Source organism: Nyctibius grandis, chromosome 5, assembly GCF_013368605.1.
Source record: "Nyctibius grandis isolate bNycGra1 chromosome 5, bNycGra1.pri, whole genome shotgun sequence".
Lineage (NCBI taxonomy): Eukaryota > Metazoa > Chordata > Aves > Nyctibiiformes > Nyctibiidae > Nyctibius > Nyctibius grandis.
Genome location: NC_090662.1, coordinates 4276928 through 4297038, shown reverse-complemented (window position 1 = coordinate 4297038; position 20111 = coordinate 4276928). Strand labels below are relative to the sequence as shown.

Below are 20111 nucleotides of genomic sequence, written 5' to 3'. Positions count from 1 at the left end.
CATCTTCATTGCTCCGTTGCTCATCCTTAATGATTTTGCTTGTCTTCGGATACATTAACCTCCCTTCCCCCATACTTCTGCAATTCTTTATGCTGTCTTTGGCTTTTGTACCCATTTAAAGCTCTGCCATCTCCCAGCAGGCTTAGAGAGAAGTGCTGTCTATCCCCAGACACTGAGGCTGTATCCCGTATTTGCTTTAAGCTGACACAACTACGGGTTTTTACAAACTGAGTTGATCCTGCCCTTACTCAGGACAGTGTGTCCCCTGGCCCCTCGCTTGCTGGCACTGGTGCTTGTGCTGCCACATGGCAAACCAGGTTAGGGAGCTGATAGGGCTATGGTGGGGGAGGGAATAGGACAAACCCCTTCTGATAGCCACAAAAAGCCTGAAACTGCAGCTGGAATAGCTTGTTCAGTGTTGTACAAGATGACAGTTGAAAGTCAAGGTGTTTAATGTAGCTGGTATTTAGCAGCTGGATCCTTCTTGGTAGGAGGGTAATTGGTGTTTTCAGCCTTCAACACATTCTCCTGTAGTATTGCTCCTCTCTGCTACCTACCAGTGGTCCTTCAGTCACCTGTCCTTGCTCAGTTCTGCATCTCTTTCAAGCTCCTCTCTTTGAAAGAGGCTCGTTAGCACCCAGCATTTTGCCATTTTATTTCTTAGCAGCTTTGTTGTGAAGCCTCCATAGCTTGCTGCTTAGTCTCGAAGGTGTGGGTGTTCTTACAGCCGAGCTCCTCTCTAAGGTGGTGTTGTTCCAAATAAAAGCAGATTGACTTCAGTCCTGTGTATGGTCCGTGTAGTGTAGTTGAAGTGTAGAGTTAATTGAGATACACAGATGCTTAAATTATCCCTGAAATTGTTCAAAGAGCGAACTGTTCTGTAACAGACTGGACATGAATATGTGAACTTCTGACCTCGTGCTGATCTGAGAGTTCATTGCCTTAAAGGAACAAACAGAAGTGCACTGAGGTTGACAGAGATACTGCACACTCGATTCAGCCTAAAATGTCTTCTGCAGAGGCTGATATTTGCAGTGGTAGGTATTAAAAAAGTGAAACGCGATGCATCTCTTGCAGGCTTTTTCCATAGGCTTAGTCATGTAGAAAAAGAGTAGGTGGTCAAGAATTAGTGCTAGCAGAGCTAAACTCTTGTTCTTTTGCATTGCTAATGATGAACGCTGTCTTCCACCTCACATCACCAGATGATTTCTTTTGAGAGCTCAGTGGCAGGCAGCCACACTTTTCCCGCAGATTCTTTTGACTTGTGCATTACACTTAGAAAATGGGCAAATGGAAACTCTGGCAGCTGCCTGACTTCCTCTCAAAAATAAAAGGTTCCCTAAATCTCAGCTGGTTCACAGACTTGGTTCAAATGCTTCACGTTTGGACTCATTCCTATAGCTTTCAGACGGCCTATATTATTGAAGAAAAAAAAATCTGCTTAATATTCCTACAGAGAGTATGTGGAGTGCAAATTACTTAGCTGAACCGTTTGCAGCTACTGTAGACATAGAAAGCTGCTTGAAATGCATTGAAGATCTGCTAGTTTCTTATTAGTATTCTGGGGACCGAGGTGTTCCTTCTGGCAGTTCTCGTGTCAGTATGTGATATGTGTTTATCTGTTGACAAGTCGGCCCCGTACGGCAAACAAGAAGTTGTGATGCACAGCCTGCAGGCTCGAATGCTTCCCCATGCTCAGCATGCGCAGTTGTATTCTCCTGGAAGCTCTAGACAGACGTGTACACCTTAATTTTGCTGTCAAATATGTCTGGATTTGGTTCTGAGAAAGTATGGGTGCTGGCTTGCTGCTCTGTAGTGCTGGGAGGTATGGAGGGGAGAGGCTTGCTAGGGACCCAAAGCCTATGGTAGGAAGACGGTAGGGTTGGCATAGAAGCAGCATCTCTTCACAGAATCAGCTAGGTTGGAAGAGACCTCTGGGATCATCGAGTCCAACCGTTGCCCTGACACCACCACGTCAACTAGACCATGGCACTAAGTGCCATGTCCAGTCTTTTCTTAAACACCTCCAGAGATGGTGACTCCACCACCTCCCTGGGCAGCCCCTTCCAATGTCTAATGACCCTTTCTGAAAAGAAATTCTTCCTAATGTCCAACCTGAACCTCCCCTGGCAAAGCTTGAGGCTGTGTCCTCTTGTCCTACCACTAGTTGCCTGGAAGAAGAGGCCGACTCCCACTCCACTACAACCTCCCTTCAGGTAGTTGTAGACTGCAATAAGATCACCTCGGAGCCTCCTCTTCTCCAGGCTAAACACCCCCAGCTCCCTCAGCCGTTCCTCGTAGGTCAGACCCTCCAGACAGTCAGCTAGGTTGGAAGAGACCTCTGGGATCATCGAGTCCAACCTTGCAGGGATTTGAGAGCAAACCTAGTATCCTCTTTCGTTTTTCTTAAGAAGGAAGTGGGAGGGGATATTACAGCTTTGAGGCTGGAAAAATTCATGTGTTTCCTTGTTGCTCCCATGTCTTGAGGAAATTGTTGAGTAATGGCTGGATTTTTATCTAGTGTCATCTTTGTTATCACCTACAGCTTTTCTTTTAGAAGGATTTTTGTGACTACAAAACCCTCAATCTGTTTAGGTGTTTTGGGTATATTTTTTTTTTTTTCTTCAAGAAAAATCTTAAAAGAACCAAACCCCAACTCCAGAAATTATGGGCTAAATGCCACTCTGAAGTGTTTTTTCTGCCACTGGCAGTGAAGTGAATAGATTTTAGTAATCCTATCTAGAGATGTGTGTTGTCTAAAAAGAAACTTAATACCACTTTTCCTTGTTCCTGATTGGCTTCAGCAAGTTAAATATTTTTGTCCATGGTGTTTGTCCTAATCCTTTCTAGGTAACCTGTAATTGGCTGACAAAATAAAGGCTTTCGTTATCAGGGAGGTAGAATTTACTGAGCTTTAACCACTGTGAACTTCATGTTGTTACATCCAAAATGCGTCACAACTTACTGTGAAGGGCTTGAAAATAGTACAAAATAAAAGTACTTGTTTTGGCTGTAATTTTAGGGAGTAAACATGGACATTGAAATGAGAGGCCTCTGGGGCGAAGGAAAAGAATTCCCTTAAATACTTGCTCTTAAAGCTTTTTTTTTTTTTTCCTGTGGGGATCATTAAATTTAATTTTAAACTACTGATTCATTGGAAACAGCTGACAAACCTGAGCAGGCCTAGATCTGATCTTCACTACCTCGCAGAAGCTTTGGAGACCTGGTCAGCAGTGCTGTCCTGGCAAGAAACGTAAGGATTGTGCTAGAATAGGTCTGGCATCAGATACAGAATCCACCTAGAAATCCTCCTTTTTTTTTTCTCCCCCGGTGGTGTCAGACAGGTGGTGATTCAGCTTCCAAAACAAACTGCTGCTGGTTAGTAGTGCAAGTAGGATGAATGTGGAACTGCTCCCAGCAGAAGGAAACATTTCTGGGAAGCAAGCTGGAGTATTTCCAAACCACTGTCCCATGGAAGACAAGAAGCATTATTAAAGAGGCTGAAGGCACAGTAGGGGAGAAGTGTCATATCTTGACAAGTGCAGCCTGTGGGTGTTGAGCATGGGAGAGAGGTTAAATCACCCTTTCAGCTTGTATGTGGTGTAATTCATCCTCTTGAGCTATTTATGTCCAATTATCTATTGGCTGCCATAGGGATAAATATGGCTTTGCGTTTTGTCTTGAAGACCAAGCGCTCTTATGATAACCAAAAGCCTGGATTTCTGTCTAGGTTTGTGGCTAGAAAAATCTGCCTGAGTCAATATGGGATTTCTTACAGAGCATGCATTTATTCTGTTGGAAGTGGGCTTTTCTAATTTATGAAAGCTCAAGCTTAAAGCTTCTCACATCTTGTCCCAACTTCGTAAATGCTGAAGAAGTAGGAGTTAGGAACCCCAGTCTTAAAACCAAAGTAACCCACTCTTCTACATACGTTGGGCAATCTTTTGGCTTTCCTCAATTACCTGATGCTAGGGGAGAGCTGATGTTTTTGGTTTGATGACAGGTGAAAGTAAAATCTCCCCTGCTTTCACAGACTATTTAATCTGAAAAATTTACAGAGCTGAGTTTATGGAAGTTGAAAGCAGTTTTGTATTTTAAGACCAAATTCAGCACCTTTCAGGAGCTCTTGAGTGCCCTTATTTTCCTTTTAGATGGTCTCTAAATAGATGCTCATCTTCTCCCCGGAAGTACTTGCTGACTTGGGTGTTAATTAAAACCTGGATTTCAATCACGACAAACTACAGGATGCCAGGAAACGCTTTAAAATTTTCTCTGAACATTATGTTGTGCTTAACAAAGATTTTTACCTTTTTGTAAATAAATAGGGATCTGTGCAGTAAGCATTATTCTTTTTTGTCTCTGTGCCTACTAAGGGGTTTTCTGTAAATAAATGGAGGCATTTCATAATCTGTTAAACTCTTACCTCAAAGCCACAATTACTGGGGTCAGAAGAGCTAAAAAGTATTAGATGCAGCTTGGTAATTTCTTTTTCCCTTCTCTGCTGGGGAACGTATAACTGATTCCTGAGCAAGTTTGCCGGGTACCATTCTACCGAAGAGCGTAGCTGTTGGGTATTAGGTGATTAAGGACCCCTGAAGGCATCCTACATCTGAGCAGTGCACGTGCAATGTCCTGTTTCAATACAGAACTCTGAACCTGTCATTTGGGTCCTCAGTATGGCTATGGTAGTTGTCACTGTACTAGAGATGTAAACTGGGTGTCTGAACTCCCGTTTTTTTTCAGATAATGCATAAATACAAAGCAAACGCTTGTCGTGAAGAGCTTATGTCTTGAGATGGTGGGATGATGGGTTGGGATATAGCCAGGTGAGCAGCGGTCGAGAGACTGGCCATTAGCAGTCACATAGTTTGTAGTGCCTGCAGAAGGTAAGGGAGGTTTTTTAGAGGAGATGTTTGAAGAACAATAGCAACAAGTTCCTCAAATGCTTGTGAAGCCCTTCCTAGACTGAAGAGCGGTCCGAGAGAGTGTGAGTGTTACGAATTTTCTTTTCAACATGTGTGATAGACTGATAACATAAAACCAGAATTAGAAACTGACCTCTCGACACTGAAGAGGTGAAATGTGGTAGGTGTACAGAGGGAGAGAGGAAGGCACAAGGGGAGCTTGGAGAGAGTGCTAGAGTTAATGCTTCTTACAGAAATGCTGCAGTTGGCATATCTGGCCAGTGACCTAATGCGTCTTCTGTTTCTCTTCTTGCTTAACTCTCTGAAGAGAATGTAAACTATTATTTTGTTTTTCATCCAGTGCTCGGTTGTCCCATATCGCAGCATTTAAACAATCTGCTTTTCTTCCTTTTTCTTCTTAGATGAAGCTCCAGAGATGCTGCCTGACCTAGTTTTAACCCAACATGTACCAAAATGGTTGAATTTTACGTGCACTGGCAACTTTCCTTTCACTTAAATAAGGGGGAGAGATTCTATTCTTAATTAAATACACCGCACTGGAGATTTATAGACCATTGGCATGACCTGGCAGGCAAACTGGGTAATTCTTGATTGATCTAGAAATGAGTATTCTTCTTATTTTAGTGCTTACACATTTAGTTGATTAACAAGTTTAACAAACTAACTGACATATATAGAGAGTTTACTTAAAACGAAGGCTTTGGAGTAGCGTACTGGATTGAGTTAGGCTGAAGTTACCTGCATTAAAAGTGATTTTGCTTTAATGGAAGTATAAACGTCTTATAAAGCAAAATTTTTGTTTTCCAGATGGCTTATTCAATCAGTATATCAGTCAGCAAGAATACAAACCTCGCTGGGGGCAGATCATCCCCAAAAGCACCAAAGGTAAGGATGTTTCTTAAGATATAACCCATGTATTGCCAGTTCTATCTTGTTCCTTTGAGGATATTGAGCAAGAAACTGATGCAAGAAAGCCTCCTCTAGGACAGTTGTTCTAGGGAAGGGTTTAATCTATGAAAAATTTGCATTTGTCTGCAAAGTCAGTGAAATACAACCTGGTTTCTGGTTGAGTAAGGAACACTACAGGCACACTGGCTGTAACTTCAAGGATAGCTAATCAGTTCAGAAACAAATCTCAGAATGTAGGTTAAGCATGAGAGCGGTTACCTGTATGGCTGGATTTAACGCATGGAGTCAACTTAGAGGTACAGCAAAGAGCGGCAAATAAATGCATTATCTTAACAGGGAGTGTTGTAAATTTGAGATGCACCTCTTGAAGTCTTGATCTGTTATACAGTAAATCTAAACTGCACAATCTTTTTCTGTTGCTTTCTACCTTGAGAGGAGATTTGTACTGTCAGCCTTGACTACAAAGTGCAAAAATTGCTGTCATACGGCAACTGTAGGATTCAAGGTGAGGATTGCCAAACGTGGAGCACCGTGCCCAAACCACTTGTGAATGGAAGCACATTTCTCTTCCAGCAGAATGTGGGTTGTCTTTCTAATGGTGTTTCCCATAGATTACGCTTGTCCTGAATGCTTAAGAAATCTAAAGTGGTTGGAAAGCTGCTTGAATTGGACAATCCCTTATATATATATATATATATATGAGATAAGTAATTGGTGCAAAGCTAGCTATGCTGTATCTATACCGTTATCTCTTTGCTTCCATCCCATGGGTACGTTGCCCTGTCGTTTGAGTATCTGTTCTCATTGCTCAGCCTTCAGGCAGCTCTCAGGTGGGGAGAGGTGGAAGGGGAGCAAAAGGTTGTCTGTGTCCTCACCGTTGGAGAGCTGCAAAGATAGCTCAGACCTCGTTTGTGTGGACTTGCGTGCTTCAGGAACTCTCAAGCTCCTTTCCAAGGCTCTCAGAATTGCAGCAGAATACTGTATTCGCTTTAGCTGTCTGTACTATCAGTCAGCAGATAGTTCAGTATAAAACTCTGCACAGTTTTTTAATGCTGAGAGGAATACTACTTGCAAAAAGTGTTTTGCTTATGTTTAAAGAATGGTGAGTTAAGTTGCTCTGCTGCTGTATAGTATTTAGGCCGTACATGAGGTTGTATCTTTCTTTGGTTTAAAAATCTAATGGAAAACTTTCCCTTCCCTCTTTTTTAAAGGTGATGGGGAGGACAGCCGACCAGGGATGAGAGGTGGCCATCAAATGGTTATAGATGTTCAGACAGGTGAGTAGTTGCTAAATTTCTTAACTAACTTAATTATTTAATCAGCTATTTTTCAGATAAATATGCAAATGTATTTTTCTTGAGAGACTGTCTTAACTTCAAGTTTTGAGGAAAAAATTGAACTTTCTAATAGTTGGATTAAATACTCTGCTTTCTCTCTGGAACTATACTCCAACTATCTTTCCCACCCCCCTTGTTCCCTATTAATTCCCTGTTATGCCTTAGTCATTGTCTTAATTAAGAAACCAAGAACAATTGTTTTTAATTTTTTGTCCCTCCTACCCTCTTTGAGCAGGAGTTTAAACAAGAGAAGAGAAATTAGGGATGATAATTTCCCTTATCTACTACATACTATGCTCTTTGGAATAGTCCTCAAGTAGTAGATCTTATGTGTTGAAACATTCTTTTGGTTGGAGTGGCTTCTAATTTCCACAATGTGCAAGAAACTCTTTTTAAAAATAATTTGTTAGAGCTTTTTTACAAATACTTTTCCTATAGCACTTTAAAGAATGGTTCAGCCTCTGTTTCAAAGAGCCTGCAGAGAAAAGAAAAGAGGGGCCATAAGTAACAGTTCAGATGATTATTGTACTCCATAATTTTCTGTGTCTTTGTCTTGCTTTTATTTAATCAGATTTCTGTGGTACGTCATTCCTTACTAAAATAGGAATGCATCTGCCTGCATCTTTGCTAAGCAAATGATTTATGTGAGTAATAGAACTGTTCTTAGGAAAGGAGAAACAAGATCGAGGTTGCGAGTAGCAATTGAGGGGGAATATAGGGTGGCATTGAAGGGAGTTGGCAAAAAAATTCCCGTGGCTCTATCTGTTGTGGTCACACGGCCGGGGACTGAAGCATGTGACAGGGTAGTACCTTCGAGAGTAATTTGCTAAGTCATGGTGAACAAGCAAAAATGCAGCAGTAGCTGCAGTCGTTGGCTTTTACTCAGTGTAGTTACTGCTCTAGAGGAAGCACTCGAGTTATTTTGTATATGAAAGCAAACTTTTTTTTTTTTTTTAGTGGAGGAGGTTTGAGATTCATTAGAATAAAATGCTGCTGGAGCATTGCTGGTGTTTGCCTACAAAAGAAGCTGTGGACGCTCCCTAGTGGCCTCGGTGAATAAGTAGACAGTGGCTGTTTCACAAGCACACCGAAGGAACAGGAGACTTGTCCACTTGGGAATGGTAGTCCTTTAGACCTCCTGAAAATAATATATTCATGGTAGCGTGAGTCTTCGCTTCCATTCTTGTTGGTTTTCTTAAGTCCTAGTACGCTTATTATCTCTGCCTTTAAGTTTTCACTCTGCTTTAACAAGGCAGTTAAAAGCATTGATATCTTTTTTTTCTTTTTTTTTCTTTTTTACATCCACAAAACAGTTTACAGTCTACAACTACCTGAAGGGAGGTTATAGCAGAGTGCGAGTCGGCCTCTTCTCCCAGGCAACTAGTGATAGGACAAGAGGACACAGCCTCAAGCTTTGCCAGGGGAGGATCAGGTTGGACATTAGGAAGCATTTCTTCTCAGCAAGGGTCATTAGCCATTGGAAGGGGCTGCCCAGGGAGGTGGTGGAGTCACCATCTCTGGAGGTGTTTAAGAAAAACCTGGACATGGCACTTAGTGCCATGGTCTAGTTGACATGGTGGAGTCAGGGCAATGGTTGGACTCGATGATCCCAGAGGGCTCTTCCAACCTGATTGATTCTGTGATTCTGTGAAAACTGGCTGGAGAGCACCTACAGAGGTAGAGCCCCAATGTGGGAGAACTGGATCTACCTCTGTCCTGCTGGTCCCACCACCAGTGGTGGTTGTGGGATACCTTCAGAAAGTTTCTCTGGGAGATATTTGTGAAGTTGCCCTTAGTTTTGCTTCCAGGCCCACTGAGGCTTGTAAAAGCCTAAATGTGTTTGAGATTATCAGTTTTGCCATTTGATTTGGCTCATGAACAGGCCAGAGGAAGTTCTTGGTGCTGTTTTTCTTAAAACCAGATGTTGCTGATCGCTCGAGCTTTCCTTTTGAATATAGGTAGTGTTTAGGGAGCCAGTTATGTCAGGATGTGTTTTACAGGCTGGTGCTGTAAAGCTCCCTGGCTAACCTGGAGCAAATGTAGTGTTAATGGAAAAAAGAGCAGTGGCACATTCATTCCATCAAAGATATCCCCCCTTCCCTACCTACGCACTTGTTTTTTTCAGAAGTCTCGGCAACTGAGGAAAAATAAGCTTACTTTGCATTCCTCCTTAGAGGGGTGAGGTCCTTTTCAAAAAAATAAATATTTTCTTCAACTTCAATCTTTTAGAAATGAAGTGAAACACCAAAATCATACATACAAGGAGGTTCTGAAGTTTCATATCACATAGAATAGGAGTTGGAAGCAAATTTTACTCTTTGATATCCAGACCTGCTGTAGCTATAACTGAACTACAAATGGTTCTACTTTTTGATTAACCTCAAGGAAATACTAACTAGTTATTACTGACTACAAAAATATCAGTTTATTTTTGATAAGTTTTGTAATAGTATTGAGCCTGCTGGATGCACATTAGTGTTAGGACAGAGGATCTGGGTTGGGAAGTAGTTGCGCTAGATCTCAAGTTACTGATAGTGCGTTGAGTCACTGAGACTGTTTATACTCTAAGTTTCAGGTAGAGTATAGTTTAACTTGGTCTCAACTGCCTTTTAGTGTGTTTTATCTTCTGATTAAATATCAGAATAATAATTATAATTATTAATAATAATTCTAATCCTGCTCCGACAGGGGCATTGGACTAGATGATCTTTCGAGGTCCCTTCCAATCCCTAACATTCTGTGATTCTGTGATTAGGGTAGGCCAAAAGTAGCTGAAAGAGCAATTCTGGGATCTCTGCTGGCAACCAGTAACTTGTGCTGTAGCTCATTTCCATCCGATGTTCATGCTCTTAATACCTGCTGCAGCTATCTTAGAGTAAGTGTAGTGTTCTTTGTGCTTTGAAAAACTCTTAAAGCAGGTTGAAATGGAAGTGTAGGCATTTTGGGGTAAAGAACTGAGAATGCAGCCTGATATCTTCCTACATAAAAAAAAAAATTGGGTGTTACTGATTCTTACAATGTCTTCTGTGCTTTTAATCAGAAGTGACCTTATTGCCGTCTACAACAACCTTAAGGGAGGTTGTAGTGAAGTGGGTGTTGGCTAGCGAAAGGACAAGAGGACACAGCCTCAAGCTTCGCCAGGGGAGGTTCAGGTTGGACATTAGGAAGAATTTCTTTTCAGAAAGGGTCATTAGACATTGGAATGGGCTGCCCAGGGAGGTGGTGGAGTCACCATCTCTGGATGTGTTTAAGAAAAGACTGGACATGGCACTTAGTGCCATGGTCTAGTCGACAGGGTGGTGTCAGGGCAATGGTTGGACTTGATGATCCCTGAGGTCTCTTCCAACCTGGTTGATTCTGTGATTCTGTAATCGTGTTAACACTCAGACTGGAATGACTCTGGATGGCAGGACTAGGAAGTAGTTTTTGATATGCATGTGCAGAAACATTTACTAAGAGGCATTCCCGGTTATAGTTGGAAACCACTGTTACGTACTTTAAAGCTTTAGATTGTAAATGAAAACAGAAGGCTTATGAGGGAGGTGATTCTCTCCCTCTGCTCTCATGAGAACCCCCCTGCAGTGCTGCATCCAGCTCTGGGGCCCCCAGCATAAGAAGGACATGGAGCTGTTGGATCCGAGTGCAGAGGAGGCCACGAAGATGATCCAAGGGCTGGAGCACCTCTGCTATGGAGACAGGCTGAGAGAGTTGGGACTGTTCAGCCTGGAGAAGAGAAGGCTCTGGGGAGACCTTCTAGCACCTTCCAGTACCTGAAGGGGCTACAGGAAAGCAGGAGAGGGACTTTTTACAAGGGCAAGTAGTGACAGGACAAGGGGGAACGGTTTTAAACTGAATGAGGGGAGATTTAGATGAGATATTAGGAAGAAATTCTTTGCTGTGAGGGTGGTGAGATACTGGCCCAGGTTGCCCAGAGAAGCTGTGGCTGCCCCCCTCCCTGGCAGTGTTCAAGGCCAGGTTGGCTGGGGCTTGGAGCAACCTGGTCTAGTGGAAGGTGTCCCTGCCTGTGGCAGGGGGGTTGCAACTAGATGATCTTTAAGGTCCCTTCCAACCCAAACCATTCTGTGATTCTATTTTATTTCTACCTTTTCCTGCAAGGTCTTAAGTAGTTCTCCATATGGGAGGCTGGAAAGTTTTCTGCACTTGTCTACCAGGAGGGGGAAGTATTTGGGTAGTCACAAGCCAGGTGCATAGATTAAAACGAAAGTACCCCCAAAACACCAACAATGAAGACAACCCCAAAACTACGCAAGAACATACTGTGTTAAGTGCGCTGGATGTCAGTCATGAAAAGCCACACTGCTATTTATGTAGGCCCTGGTGAAATATTCAAGCAGTAAAATGCAGGCTTGTGTATAGTACTGTCTTCCCAGGTGCATTAAGCCCTAATGCAGTTTGGATGAGGATGTAGGCATCTAGCACTGGTACCTTGATTAACATATGTTTGGTTGTGCCCTCTCAGGCCTTTTTATAATTCAGATATGGCATGCATCTCGAAATACCCGTGCTTATTCTGGAAGGAAGTGGGAATGGATAAGTGGATTGCCAAATTCAAGTTTAAAGGAGTAGCATCTGTAATTCAGAGGAATATGTGTACTGTGTGTTGGAGATTTGGTTTATAATTCCATAGCTAAGGTGGAATTGATCTTCTCTGCTGTTATAGGGCAGGCACAATTTTATGTGAATGCCAGTGTAGTCCATAAATATAATTTATTTTGGTAACAGAATTATAGACTATATAGGAATCATTCTATTAAAAATAAGGAATCTTTTGTGATACATCCTGATTGTTTAAACATTCATCTTTTATTTCATTTAGATAAAGCCTTCTGAAGTTTTCTGACAAGCCTCTGTTAGAAATCATAGCTAAGCAAGCAGGATGGTTTTTTTTTCATCTCCATTTCTCTTCTCTTTGGCAAGTGAAACATTTTTTTGAAGGAAAATGTTAGTGAAATGGTCTTTATTGATGTGTTACCACTGTTCGCTCACTGAAGTGAAACTACTCTGTAATTTTGGTTGCACTTTATTTTGCTTTTCCTTTCATAGGAAGAAATTCTGCTTACTTCATTCTGTTAGATAAGTGAGAACAAATCTGTAGGTTGGGAACAGTGGGAGACTCAGAGCAGTGGGCACAGTGTGCCCATAGTATATGTGGGCAACACAGTGGAAATGATGAGTCTGTTTCAAAAGCAGCATGAAAAGATGAGAAAGATGAAGTGAGAGCAGCAGACATGAAGAAGGATGCTGTTTTGCCTGAGGAAAACATTGCTCTCCGTAAGATATTTAAAGACAGGACTTGTGTACAAGATGAAGAGATCTCTAAAATAAAACACAGATGGCTTCTAAGCTCTGAAACACAAACAGCTGCTGAATCCTGGAGGTTACTCAACTTCATGGTGCTTTCACATTTGAGAGGAAGACTGTATGCCTACCCAGACCAGCCCTAGCCTGAAAAAACTTATGTCCAGCCACCATGTCCACGGAACTGTGATTCAGAAACTGTGTGGTGTGATACTTAAAGAAAATTTAAGGTCTTCGTTTATAGTTGTGCTCTAAGTGCTCCTTACAAAGTGAGCAACGCTGCTTGCAGATAACTAACTCTGTGGTTACTACATAGTGATGTCCTTTCGTAGAAGGCTTTTGAGATATATTACACCAAGACTTTTTACTTTTGAGATGTGTCCTTCTTGGTTCTAGGGACACTGATTCTCAAATATACCCTCAGCGAGTTTGGACTGGTGGCAGATTGGGAGGGCAGTGGTTGATGAACTGGAGCATAGGGCTGAGTCAAAGGGACCCTCACGGGCTGCAAGGGAGAGCCTTGGGAGGTTCAGCCACGGCAGATGCAGGGTTCTGAACCTGGGGTGTAACAGCTGTGTGCAATAGTATGGGCTGGGGACTGACTGCATGGAAAGAAGATTTGCAGGGTGGTAGACAGCTGGCTGTGCGTCAGCAATGTGTCCTTGTGCTGGTGAAGGCCGACCTCCTGCTAGGCTGTATTAGCAGAATTGCAGCCAGCAGGTTAAGGGGACGGATGATGTTCCTCTGTTTGGTACTTGTGAGGCAACATCTAGAGTACTGTGCCCAGTGTGGGCTCTCTGGTATAATATGGGTGGTGATAAACTGAAAGTGAGCCCAGTGAAGGGCCACCAAGGTGGTCAGGGGCTGGAGCACGTGATGTATGAGGAGATGCTCAGGGAGCTGCTTTGTTCAGCTTGCGTAAGAAAAGTTTCATGGGAGGATTTTAGAGCTGTCTACAACTAGCTAGTGGGAGAGCATGGAGAAGATACAGCCAGGCTCATTTTGGGGAGTGCACCAGTGCAGGATGAAGGGCGTTGGGCACAAATTACAGCAAGGGAAATTCCAGTTAGATATTAGGAAGAAAAAACCTTATAATGATGATCAGTTGTTGGAGCAGGGTTCCAGACAGTCTGAAATATCCATCTTTGGAGATATTCAAAGTGAAACTGAATAATTCCCTGTGCAACCTGATCTGTTGCTGAAGTTAGCCCTACTGTGAGGGGTCTGGGAGACAACTGATGGACTGGATAACTTGCAGAGGTGTTTTAGGTCTGTAATTCTTTTGTGTTCTATGGGGAACTGTTCTAGCAGAGAGATGGAAATACCATTTGACCAAAGTGTTTAGGTAAATGTCACCAGGATGGGAATGTAGTCATTGTGCCTATTTATTAGAAGGTAAAACCAGGGATGCTCAGGCATACTGAACATTTTTTATCAGCCTGGCTTTAGCAGTTTGCTGCATGCCATCCTGAGCTGATGAGGAAGTCCTGCAGTACCAGAATCCCACCAGTGATTTCACCACACAGAGAAGATGGAGTTAACAGAAGAGCTGACTTTGAGAACACGTCTGAACCTAGACTGAAACTACCCCAGGATTTTGGGTATTTAACAGGGACTGGGAAGGCTGCTTTCCATACTCTTCTGAAAGACAGAACTTAAGGAGAGGTTGACAGGACACTTGTTAATTTTGGGGAGTGTATGTTCTCTAATAATTTGAGGAGTGCTCTGGCACCTTCTATTCTTCCAGGGAATAAGGGAAGAAAAGAATTCAGACATTATAGAAACATTTTGGACTGAGCAAGCAGCTTAGAAATATTCACAGAACGTACTTAATTCAAAGTGTTGAATTTATATTAAAAAATAAATGTAGAGGAGTTAAGGTTAAGATGCTGGAGGAGAAATTTGACTTCCTAAATGTAGCTGGTAAAAGCTTTGGGTAAATATAACTGCTTTCATGTTTTCCTTGTTGCCTTGCAGGTAGGTTTGAAGATTCTTCTGCTCTGTCCCTAAAGCAGAATAGAGGCTTGCTTTAATAAAGCAGCATCAATATTGCTGTGTTACGTATTGCTCGGGTACAAAGGAAGAATCCTTCCCTGTGCCAGAGCAAGGTGCCCTGCTTGCATTTTGAGTCCCCTAGTGCTACCGAAGTAGAAATAGTTACATTGATGTGAGACTGCTCTGTTCCCCTCGAGCTTCCCTGCTCCAGCTGCCTGGAAGTTTGTAGTCTCTTCCCTCTGTCTGCCCTCTTCATTGAGTATTTGCTGATACGTTGCTTAGGTGGCAACGCCTGGGAGTGCTGGGCACGCATCCTGGGTCTGTCCTGGTTGGAGCTCTGCGTGCAGCGTGAAAAAATACACCCCCCCCCACCCCCCCCACCCCCTCCACCCCCCCAAAAAAAAGCTGAATTGACAAATAAAGCAGAAGGTGTGACATTGGTTGGGGAACAGAGTGAAGTTTAACTTCTTACAAAGAAAAAAAACACCAAAAAAACCCCACCAGGAAAAAAAAAGCAACCAAAAACCAAACCAAAAAACCCAAGCAACTACTTTTTACTTATACCATGGGAGAACAACTGCAGACTTTACCAGAACTATTAAAAATTATTTTCTTGACGCTGCCTGAAACAGATGCCGTTATGCATTAAGAGATGTTCCTTTAAAAATACAGAAACCTCCTATAAAAATACGTATATAGTTCTGTAATAAGTAAGACTAAAAAATGATAGTCATTCTGAGTCTAGATAGTGATGGAGCCTTTCTTTCACCCCAACTACAGTTGTACATCAAGATGAAAAGTAAGTTTGGCACGCTGTTCGTGTGCACTTGTGTTATCACCGTTGCTGGCGGACTCAGGGGATGCTCACGGCTCGCGCCAGCTCGATGGTTGTACTCCTCTTTCAGTGCTTACATGCCATTTAGTTCTGTCAGTTTGATTTAGGTAACTTTCAAAATCTGAGTTTTCATCAGATTCATTCAGGTTTGCTATTAAATTTCATCAGAGACCACAAAGCCTTTACAGGCAGGCATGACGTTTTGGCAAGGCCCCAATAGGATACTTAGCTGGTGCCAAATCTTTTATTTTTCTCGGCTATCAATGAAGCTGTTGTGGTAATGTGGGTTTTGTGAGCTGTGAGAATTTATGCGCACAAAGGGACCTGCTCTTTGCAGGGAACACTGGGAGCCCTGAGTCCAGGAGGAAGGGTAATTAAAGTTAATGAACCAGGGTAACCTTTCCATGGTGATGACCACTATCCTGATGGTAGGTAAGGGTCAGGGACTATTCCCATTTTATAACCGTGTTTCTAACTCTGCTCTTTAATTGGTGTTGGATTAAAAATTGGCCATTACCTCCATAATAGAACTGGCTTGTGGATTTTAAAGGAGTTTTTTCAAAGCTCTGCAAGTCTTCAGTGGCTTGTTCTTGTTCGACTTGGCTTTGTGTTGTTTTAATGCAATCTGAAAATGAACTATTTTTAGCATTTGAGACCACATAGTGATGTTTCTATAATGGGAGCAGCTTAGTTATCTCTCTCCATGTCAGAACAGAGACTTCTTCCTTAAATGTTTCCCATGTTCAGAGCCTTCATCTAGTTTTATCAGTGAGCCTTTAAACTTGCTGTGCGGGGAGTAGTTGTGGGCTTAAGGAAACAGGCTTTAAAGATGGGCCTGAAACACTGAGTTAAATCTGTAACTCTTCTACTTACTTGCTTTTGCGGCATCAGGTAAGTTACTTTGTGCAAGACATTTCCCTTGAAGAGGATTTCATTGCTGAAATAGATTTTCCTTTGTGAGGGATGGACTAAACAGAAAAGCTTTCCTGCTGTGATCTTAGAAGTCTTTCTAATCTGTGGATCTTTCACCAAATGGGGTACAAGCTGAGATGTCATTGATAGACTAAAATGCACAGTATCCAAAATGTTAAATACTGTTAATTTGTCTGTCTTGAATTTTAATCAGAAGGCTGTGGATTTGATTGCCTCTTATGTAAATGTAGAAATAGAAAATGACTCCTTGAGAATTGGCTGTATATCAATACTAAAAATTTCCATTACTGAACCAAACCACATTTCTTTGTCCTGGTGACTGGTTCCGTTCAAAGAGGAGTGGTGCTTTACGTAAGAATTGGTTTCAATTTCTCTTCTGATACAGGTGTTTTGTAGGTATTAGCCTCTATAAAGGCATTCTCTTTTTAAAATAAAATTAACATGTTCTTCCTTTTTTTAATAGAAACTGTTTATTTGTTTGGTGGCTGGGATGGAACTCAGGATCTGGCTGACTTCTGGGCATACAGTGTGAAGGAGAACCAGTGGACTTGTATATCCAGGGATACCGAGAAAGAGGTAAGTTCTGCAAACATCCATATTGTTAATAATATACAAGTTGTTGCACAGAAAAACACCATGCTTCTGCAGTGCTTGTATTGATGTACAGCGTGCAGTGAGGGCCACAGAATTCAGACCTTCAAGTTCTGAAGACTGTTGAAATGCTTACATTGTGAGGATGTGAGGTGGATGTGAATTTGAAGTGTTACGATTACTGGAGGGGAAAAGTTTATTTCTCAAGAGCAGACTGATCAGCCAAAAATCAGTTCAGTGAGTAGAACATGAGTTAAATAATTTGATAGGACTGAACACCCAGACTTGCTAATAAACATTTCAGACCTGCTGCTGGTGTTAAGCTTCAGAAACAAATTGCTGAATTTTTTTTAGCTTCTGTCAAGAATGTGAGTAGAAATTGACAACTAACAGATGGAAATTCAGAGGATGGGGGTAACTGCCAGAGGCCACACAACCCCGAGAGCTCTCCTGGTATTCATTTGAGCCTTTTTCCTTGGCCTGTTTTGCTCAGTATTTGATGTATGAAAACTCTGAAGTGAATGTAGCTTGGGTTATAGGAGGTAACAAAAAAACGTCCAAGACCTTTGGCTTGTGTAATTCATTTTACTGTATGCTGTGAATTGTTAAAGTTCCGTGTGGTTATTGTGTTTGAGTTGGTTACTTGTTTGTCAGAGCAAAACTTCAGGAAATTCATGCAGCTTCTTCTTGAAGATATGAAAAGTTTGAGATTCCACCACTTGGTAACAGGAATTGATTTCCCCAACGATTTAAAAAAAAATATAAACCCGGCTTATTTCCCATTTGTATTTTTCCAGTTTCTTGTCATAGCTTATTTTGTCAACTTCTCTACCAGATGAAGTAACACTTTTAATGTTGCCGTTTTTTCCTGGCAAAGGTGTTTAGAGGTTGTAATCAAGTAGGACAAATGGCCTGAGCTGAAAAAAACCTCACAGTAAGGCACTTCCCGTAGCCTTCAAATCTCTGTGTGTGTCATGCACTTACTGTTTCTGACATTCTTTACAAAATGGGCAATAACAAAACAACGTGATATTCTGCTTTCTATCATAAAAGGGCTGTATACAGGTAAAATTGTCCTTACATTCTATATCCTTGTACGTTGTTTTTTTCCTCTTCTTGTAAGTTGTTTTTTTGACTCTTAGTCCTTTCATCACTGCTTGTGGCTACTCGTATGTTTACTGATATGATGCTGAAGCTGGATTTACTCTTCCAGGGTCCAGTCCTCTAGGCTGGGCTTGTGTTGCTTCTGTTTGTGTTGAACCATGGGTTTTACTATTTTTCCTCACTGTTTACTCATCAAGTAACCTTCTTAAGATAAGGAGGGGTGTGTGTGACATAATACCAAGGGGAAATTGGGACTCATCTCTTTTATCGACTATATGGTAAAGATAAACAGCTAGTCCTTCCTTTCCTTTGTCTCCCTTTATAAGGAGGTTGGGAAAGTGAAGAACAGCAATAGAAGAGAAGGCACAACAATTTTAATTGTCTCTCCTTCCACATTTCTTCTCGCTTTGTAGCCATTTAGTGTGTACATTTGTCTAGCTCAGGATGCAGTGAAATAGGGCCTTCCTGTCAAAGGGGTTACTGTGTTTTTATCCTGCACAAACCAGCGTGGGTAGTTCTGGTGTTTCAGGGATTAATTTCCTTTCTTGCTGGGATCCTGCCTCATCCAGTTGAGCTTCTGTAGAGCTTGGGAGGCCTGGCTGGGATGCAAGGCATCAGCAATGCCAGGAGCAGCGTATGTTTTCTCTTCAAGTTCCTCATGCCTGACTCTGGCAGGGTAATGCTGAGATGGAAGAAAGAAGGGATATGCAAAGGAGGACTGCGGAGGAGACAGAGTAGAAGAGTTGTGAGTTGATGTAATAAAGTGGCTATAAAGGGATTTTGGAGGAAAAAAAGTTACAGGGTGCAATGGAAGGAAATTCAAAGGGTCTTGGGCTGAGAGGAAGCAACAGAGGAATTTAAAAAAAAAAAATGGAGAATGAGTTGGACATATGGGCAATTTTGAAGAAGAGATGTGCTTACTAAAGAGTGCGAAGAAATGTGTGTGGCTTTAGAAATGGAGCTCTAGAAGGACTCTGCGTGGATACAGTCTGCAGTGGAGTTCAGAAGAAGGTCTGCTGAGGCATAGTCCAGGGTTTTGGTGACCTGCTGAGGTACAGTGAACTGGTGGCTGCTGAACTTGCAAACCAGCAGCGGGTTTATTTTTTTTTCCCCTAAAGAGATCTGGATGAAACCTGATTTAGAAATGAAAAGGTCAATCTCAAATGTTGAGAAGTAAATTAAAAAACAAAGACTCCAGATGTTTCTCTCTCTAACAGGGACATCAACTGTTCACAAACAATTTGCTGAAAGGAAATGTCTGTTGACGTGGAATTTCAAAAAATATTCAGAGTAGATTCCAGTAGAACTTAGTCTTGTTTTTGTGTTGTATTGCGCTTGTTCTGTTCTAGCTCTTGTTCTAATTAATCAGTGACAGTGGTTAAATTAGCCACTGAATAATTAAGCTTGGACAAGAGCAGAATATGGTAAAAGTTGCATCTTATCCAGTGTTGTCATAGGGTTAACACACAGTAACGCTTTTGGGATAAAGGTACTTATAGCTTCTGTTGCAATGCCAGGTTATCGTCATCTTCCCGTTGGCATTGCATTGTGAAAAGTTTGTGTGACCTTTTTAGTAAACTCTGTTGCTGCTGTTTATTTGCCAGTGAGCTGCAGAAATGTCTCTTTGTCACCTGAAGTTGTGTTTGTGATTTTTAACTGTTAGACTACCAAAGCTAATTTTCCGTAGCCCTTTTCTGTGTCAGGAAAGAATTCTCACAGCACTGCTGGAGTGGCTCATCACTTACAGTCTTAAAAAGGGAGTCTAGAGGACCTGCTTACAGTGTTGGCCTGAACCTTCAGTGTCCGTACCACAGCTGCTGATGGAGAAACAGAGCTGAGTTAGAACTTCCCCACCATCCCTTCGGTGTATGGGTCTGGCAAGGCTCCTGCAGACCTTGTCAAATTATCTTCCTCCAAGCGGCATCCTTCCGAGGACATGCACCATGGAGCAGCTCATGACCTCTCAACTGTACGCACAACTTCCATCCTTCTGTCTCCTCTGTGGAGTGCTCGAGTATGCAACAGCTCTATGAATCAGTTGGCATGAGGCACAGCCAAAACATGTGAAGTCTAAGAGCCTTTAAGGGTTTTTACCCTGAACCAAGTGGAATGTTCTGACAAATGCTGTTGTCTCCAGGGTTTAGTAGTGGTTGTAGATCAGTA

At 42.1% G+C, this 20111-nt stretch overlaps 1 protein-coding gene across 1 annotated transcript in view; it reads left to right on the top strand.

Annotated features, from left to right (window-relative positions):
- The window catches only part of MKLN1 (muskelin 1), a 103747-nt gene that overhangs the window by 38341 nt on the left and 45295 nt on the right, over positions 1-20111 (top strand). Inside the window, exons 7-9 of the mRNA XM_068400578.1 lie at positions 5733-5810; positions 7046-7111; positions 16717-16829. Coding sequence (XP_068256679.1) covers positions 5733-5810; positions 7046-7111; positions 16717-16829 — 257 coding nt within the window. The remainder of the gene's footprint in view (positions 1-5732; positions 5811-7045; positions 7112-16716; positions 16830-20111) is intronic.